The 7372-nt window shown below is 36.2% G+C and overlaps 1 protein-coding gene across 1 annotated transcript in view; it reads left to right on the top strand.

Annotated features, from left to right (window-relative positions):
* Nucleotides 1-7372, top strand: part of LOC107599476 (arf-GAP with coiled-coil, ANK repeat and PH domain-containing protein 3-like) — a 64593-nt gene that overhangs the window by 20125 nt on the left and 37096 nt on the right. The window contains exons 4-7 of the mRNA XM_016291075.1: nucleotides 395-533; nucleotides 1367-1424; nucleotides 5074-5193; nucleotides 6807-6860. Coding sequence (XP_016146561.1) covers nucleotides 395-533; nucleotides 1367-1424; nucleotides 5074-5193; nucleotides 6807-6860 — 371 coding nt within the window. The remainder of the gene's footprint in view (nucleotides 1-394; nucleotides 534-1366; nucleotides 1425-5073; nucleotides 5194-6806; nucleotides 6861-7372) is intronic.

Below are 7372 nucleotides of genomic sequence, written 5' to 3'. Positions count from 1 at the left end.
ATATTTACTAATTTGTGTATTTTTTTTTTACAATTGTTCCACTGCCATAAATATATAAACGTATAAATGTACATATTTAGAATTTCTAATAATTTTTTTAATATATATATGTATATTTGACTGATTTGTCTAATTTAAAAAAAAAAATAATAATAAATGTACTACCATGGCCCAAGGACCGCAGTAGAGAGGAAGAACAATGGGTCCGTCATCCATTAACATCTCTTGTCTGACACAAGTGTGTGTGTCTCTGTACTCGAGGCACAATTGCTTTTGCTTTAAGTGGACTACGTGCATCAGTGCAGCCTCCCTCAAACACGTCACACACAGAGCACAGCGAGAGACAGAGAGATTACTGCCTGTATAAGAGTCAGAAAAATATCTCCGATCTCAGTGATATGGCTTAACGCAAAGCCTGAGGCTTTAAAACAGCCTCACAGTTCAGAGGAAAAGCCTTCTCACGCAGGAAGACTGCAGGATGGAAAGAGGGAGGAGACGGCAACTTGTAATTTCAGCCCTTCTGAAAAGAGAAGGTCAGATCTGATTGGTCAGTAGTCTTTGCTGAGAATACTGGTGTGTTCAGGTCTCGTCAGGATGACCATAATTACAAGATAAAAAGACTTGAACTGTTGAAGCTGCTGTCGTTTTGGTTGTTTTTACATGTCGCAGCTGCCTTAAAATGGCAAATTGTAATTTGACAAAGATATGAAAAGTTTTTACTATTCAGAAGCTCATAATTACAGTAAATCTCACATGAAAGCACCATTAAGTCACACAATGGCTGTGCCTTATATGTGTACTCGTCCTACAGTATGCACTAAAAAGTGTGTACTTTACTGGCTGTGAGAAAGTACATCATTCTGATAAAAGTCCAGGTTTTTGCATATTGTTTGTATCTCATTTTTAGCAATACAATATTTAATTCATACTACACTTTTACATTCATACTAATAAAAACTGCAGCTTCAGCCTTGTTTTTTTTCTACCTTTTTACAAGTAGAAAATCTGCCTCTTCCCTTTTTATTATCCAATTAAATATTTAATTATATATTTATATATATATTTCAGTTTCACTAAAATGACAAAAAAAACATTGCATTATGGGATACAGTTTTGTATGCAGTGTGATTTGTTGTATACTGCACATTTTAGCAAATTTGGTGAGCGTGTATACTATATACTGCAAATATAGTAAGATTAGTATGACAGTATGATATTGTCACAAACTATTTCGAGTGAATACGAAATGAAGAATGAAATGTAGATCCCATGAAATCTGCTGTTAATCTGTTTCTTTCTTTGTCATTCATCAAGTTACGATTGTCGAGCCAAAATAATTCACGTCATCATCTGTTTTGTGTTCCAGGGCTAATATTGATGAGGTGGAGACGGAGGTGGTGGAGATCGAAGCCAAGCTTGATAAGGTACAGTAAGGCGCTTTAAAGCTTTCACCTTCTGACCCCGTCAGAGTGCATTTAGGCCGCATGTTTGAAAATCACAGCTTAGATTTGTTAGAAATCACATCTAATACCTTCCAAGACCTTTGTAGCCAAACACTGACAACAGCCGCTCCCACAACAAGGTCAAATGGTCAAGCTCAGGCTTTACGGATCATCAGTGTGCAAATGCTGGTGTAAATCCAGCAGAGAAAGCAGAAAGCAGGGCAGTTTGTCATTAGAGAGCAGAAAGAACATGTGCAGAACCATGAACAGAAAGGACATTTATAGTATATGAGATTAGAGGAGTGTTGTGGATTAATGTATAGTGATGGTAATCCTACTTAAATGCTGTAAAGATGGCTGGACCTCATCGACAGGATGATATAATACTAATACAGCCGTCTAATCTAGTGCTCCCAAGACACTAGCCTTTGGGCTATTTTATTTAATTTTATTTTTAAAAAGATCACAAAACCTAAATGCATAATAGTTATTTTATGCCAATTTAACATAAATTACATGTGCCTTATATTAATTAAATCAACCTCATATTAATACAAAAAGGATGTCAAGAAATGGTGATGAGTTGAGTTTGCTGAGTTTGGACAATTTGCCACCAATCAAATAATTATGTATTTATATTATTTGTATATTTATAATTTTTAGATTGTTCTGTTTTTGTGATCTTTTTATATTTACTTTATACTAGGCTTGCCGCGATAGATGGTGCTGACGGTGATACCGGTGTTAAGCCTAAAGTTACGTCACTTGCCCACTGCGTCACCGACCCCCACCGTCGTTTAGATTTTTTATAGTAATAAAAATAATTTAGTTCAGTAAGAGAACAGACACTACAATTAAAAACTGAACGTGGCTGCTCAATGCAGTTGAACGACAGTCGCATCACAGATCAGATTTCATTTCTCCAGTGAGGAGAGTGAGTCCAGCCGACTGACAAGAAGAGTGAGGTGAGGTGAGACAGACAAGAAGATCGCGGATGATTTAGTTTCGAAACTAGTTGCAAAAGCGCCTGTTTGGCAATATTTTGGATTTTGAAAAGCCTGTTGGCTTTTGCCGTTTATCTAAGGTGATTTTGGAAGTTTTTTTAAACATTAATTTCTTATTTAATTGGTTCCACATTGTTTGCAGTTTTTTACTTTAGTTAAACTTTGTGTCATTTATTTATTTTATTTGACATCAAGGTGTATGCCGTGCCTCAAAGATTTCTTACTCGTTTTGCTAATAAACGTTCTACGTTTCTTATTTATTTGGTTATATATTATACATGTTTACTTGTTTCCAGTTTTGTACATTTAAACGTTATAAAATAAGTTATTTGTTATTTTATATTAGGCATAGCCTGCCCTATAGCATGGTGTATTTTTGTTTTGTTTATAAAAGTTCTATGTTTTATATATAGGCTAAAGTGAGTTTGACGTTGTATTTTGTTGTTGCATTCAAGCAATTGATGCCTAACTGCCGCTAATTCAAAAGTGAACATAAAATGCGCACGGCGCTTTTAAGCTATTTAAAAGTGAAGGAAAGCGAGGAAAAGAGGGAAAATTCAAACAAACTAAAAACGAACAATTGCTTTACTCCGAATTGCCGCTATCTGAAAGTGAAAGTAAAATGTGCACGCTATTTAAAAGCGAAGGAAAGCGAGGAAAAGAGGGAAAATTCAAACAAACTAAAAACGAACAATTGCTTTACTCCGAATTGCCGCTATCTGAAAGTGAAAGTAAAATGTGCACGCTATTTAAAAGCGAAGGAAAGCGAGGAAAAGAGGGAAAATTCAAACAAACTAAAAACGAACAATTGCTTTACTCCGAATTGCCGCTATCTGAAAGTGAAAGTAAAATGTGCACGCTATTTAAAAGCGAAGGAAAGCGAGGAAAAGAGGGAACGCCCCGCCCCCGCGGTGATACCGGTATTACAGGTGTTGTCACACGTCGATTATCCGGTGGGAAAATTTCCTCACCGTCACAACCCTACTTTATACTAATTTAATATGAGTAAAAGTTGTCTTATATTAATTAAATTGCCCTCATATTAATACAAAAATGATGGCAAGAAATGGTGGCCAGTTGCAAGTTTATCTAAAAATATACACACATTCCCTTATATGGTTATACATTTTAAATCTGAAAAAAAGACCATTCATGAGAAGATGAAGGTGAAATAATCTTTAAAGAAGTGTTCATCCGCTAACAGATGTCCATCTGTTCCTGAAAACTTTGAGTGACAGCTGTCAATCCATATTACACCTTTAAAAGTCTTCTTTGGTATTTATTTATTCCTAAATTATTAGGATTTTAAAACAAATTACATAAAATTTATATTAGAAATATTTTTATTTTTATTCATTTTTATGTTTGATATGTTTTTATGTTTTATAGTTAGTGCAATTTACTGATTAGCATATATATATATATATATATATATATATATATATATATATATAGTGGGGGAAAAAAGTATTTAGTCAGCCACCAATTGTGCAAGTTCTAGTGATGCAGAGAAATGTATTGGTCTCTTATGCATTTGGTTGAGTTGTTTGTTGTTGTTTAGTGTTTCCATGCATCTTAATCACAACAACGTGCAACTTTTGATAAGTTCAGCAGGCTCAGCAAAACAACAGCTTCAGCACAGACCTATGATCTCATGTGCTTTTTCTCCAAGAACACTGGTGGAGAAGTCACACTGAAAAGGAATCTTAGGAAACTTACCTTAAACTTGATATTCACAGACTGGACAAACAGTAAATGATGTATTTCGATCTATTTTTGCATGACAATTTCTTGTTAGTTCTCGCGTCTGGCTGTTCAGATGTGGAGTCTGTGGGTCTGATCAGCAGCTGTGTAGAACAAGGGTCTCTGTGTTTGTTAGTTTGATTCATGAGGAGAGTGTGGGAAATTAAGAGATTTTCCCAAACCTATATTTTCAGCTGGCTGCGTGTGTGGACGCAATCGAAACGGCAACTGAGGTAAGAAAGAGGAAGATAAAATACAGAAGAAAGAACAATACAGGAAGAAAAAGGAACTAAACATTGGGCTCTGGTTCGGGTTTGACTCCTAACACAGGGACAGACACATGGAGCCCATCTGAGAATGTGTCCCATCAGGCATAAAGCAAACACACAACCACATGTGAAAGCCCTCCGCTGAGTCTGGGATGTGTGGCATGTGCCAAAGTGGGACATTTTTGCCTTGGCCTTTACATGTGGGAACTAGTAATTGGCACATTAGTGAGGAGAAATACTGCACAGATGAGACCACACCTGTTGTGTGTGTGTTTGTGTGATTTAAAGAAATATTTCAAGTTTTGGTTAACCTAATGTTTATTTAAATGCACTGCATGGATAATTTTGACTCCTCACAGAAGTGTGATTACAGTAAGGAACTGTATTAGAATATGAGGTAGTAAATATAACATCACACTCAACATTATCAATATTTCATTAAATGATTGTGTTTTGCTGCTAAATATCAAGAGGTTTTAATATTCTGCTTTCTCAGCACAATTAAGGTTATGATTAAGACTTTAAGTGTCTGCTGATACTCTAAAACGCATTATGCATAGATGATTTATTGTGTCTTATGCTAAACTGTTTCTCTCTCTGGTTTTCTTTTAATAGCTGGTAAAGTTGTGTGGTGGTATGATTGAAGCTGGGAAAGCATATGTCACTGCTAACAAGCTCTTTATCAACGGCATCCGTGACCTATCCCAGCAGTGCAAGAAGGACCAGATGATATCGGTAATATTTTTACATATACATGTGTGTGCGTGTGTTTTGTCTATCATTTTGCTTTGTCTATCCAGTCTGATAATGAGGGTCAAAATGGGAATTGTAACGGTGCATTCACACGGGGCATCGGCGTCAACGCTTGACGGAGGGTGTGTCTGAAGATTCACGCGACCGACATAGTGACAACAGCCAATCACATTACATTTCCGGTGTTGCATGAATGCGATTGGCTAGCGTCTGCACTAGGGTATTTGCATAAGGCGATCTGATTGGAAAAAAGTTTTCAACTTTTGCTGCGAGCAATGGACCCAACACTACGCGACGGACCGACAATTCATTTTGCCAACGCTTGACATCACTCAGTCAAAGTAAACTAGAGGCTGGCTAGCGTCTGCACTAGGGTATTTGCATAAGGCGATATGATTGGTTGATGCCTGTGTTGGTGCAAGCCGCAAGCAATGCCAATGACGTGATGCAACAGAGCCACAATTCAATTATTTTATCTATTTTTATTACATTTTTAATTATATATTAATTACTATTATTTTAAAACTATTTTTTATTATTTATTGTATTTATTATGTATTATTTATATTATTATTATTTATTATAATAATAGTAATAATAATTGAATAATTTAGATTTTTTATTATATTAATATCCATTTTATTAAATGTATTGTTTCATTTATTTATTTAAATAGGTCTACCATTTATTACCAAAAAAATCCAAATTTACAATAACAACTACATTTAAATTAAAATTCAATTAATAAATAAATAAATACTTACATACATACATACAAGCATACATATTAGGCTGATTCAATCAAATTCTCTCAAATGTATTATTTATAAATTCTTTTGGATCAATTTATTAAAAAGAAGTCGTTCATTAATCAGACCTCACTGTGAGAGATTGCAATAGGAAAATGTATAGCCAAGTATTTTGTGGCACTCAATATTTCTCTCATCACATTCTTTTGCTGTGGTGCTGTAGAAAAACACTGTAGTCGTTCAAGAACTGTTAACAAAACTGTACACCATAAATCACTAGTAATTTTTTTCTAGATTCTCAGCCCTAGACGTGCGTCTGCTTTTAATTGTGAGCTCTTTACTGGCAGACTCACTGACATGAGGGCGTCAGGCTGCTGTTTTGAGTCTCTCAGACACTCTTTGACCCTGATTAGACATGGATTTAGTCAAAAAGAAGCAGGCCGGGGCTCCTGTACGCTCGCCTTTCTCTCTGTCAATAGTGCCAGTAGGGTTAGACTCATTGCCGCCATCTGTAAATGCTGTTAAGAGTCTTTCTGGCTTCTCTTCTATTGTACCCAGCTGACTAATGTTGAGCATCTTATTAAAACCTGCTGCTATTTGCATTTTCCACTGTAAAAACATCTAGTCAGACCCGCAATTACATTTCCATTTTGACAAAAGCTGTTGCACGCTCAGCGGGACTTGTTTTCCTTGTCGGACCGACTCTACGTGGGCCAGAATATTAATAGATGTTGATATGAGAACAAACATGAGATTGAATTACCAGTACCGCATAATTAATTTTGGTCTTGATCATGAAAACCTAATTTGAATTATGATGATTCTGACCTGTTCTTGTTTTTACAGGATTGTCTGGAAAAGTGTGGCGAGGGTTTGCAGGAGATTGTCAACTACCACATGGTACGTCTCGTCTTATTCTCATTTGTTTCTCCTCACATGAGTGACTGTGGGATGGATCCGCTGAGACCCCCTCATGGTGTCATCATATCGTGAAATGTTAATGTGTTTTCCCTCATGTGTTGCTCTGCTCTAGTGAAGAAAGGTGCGCTGGTTGTGATGCGCTTGAATGATTTAACGTGCTGCGATGCTGTGAATCATGAATGATCCTCGTGTTGCATGTAAATCATATATGATGTTCTTGTCTGCTGTTGTGAATGCCTTTTCTATTCATCAGAGACGTTATCTAGTGCAGCGGTTTTGCTTCAGGGCCTACATTTTATATCTGACATCAAGTGGCAACGCAAAACAGCAACAGAATTGTGCAAAAGCCAAAAGATAGACAGACTGACAGACTGACAGACAGACTGACAGACTGACAGACTGACAGACAGACTGACAGATAGATAGATAGATAGATAGATAGATAGATAGACAGACAGACAGACACACAGACAGACACACAGAATGACATA

Source organism: Sinocyclocheilus grahami, unplaced genomic scaffold (assembly GCF_001515645.1).
Source record: "Sinocyclocheilus grahami isolate Dianchi unplaced genomic scaffold, SAMN03320097.WGS_v1.1 scaffold13.1, whole genome shotgun sequence".
In the NCBI taxonomy this organism is placed as follows: Eukaryota; Metazoa; Chordata; class Actinopteri; order Cypriniformes; family Cyprinidae; genus Sinocyclocheilus; species Sinocyclocheilus grahami.
This window is presented reverse-complemented; position numbering and strand designations above follow the sequence as displayed.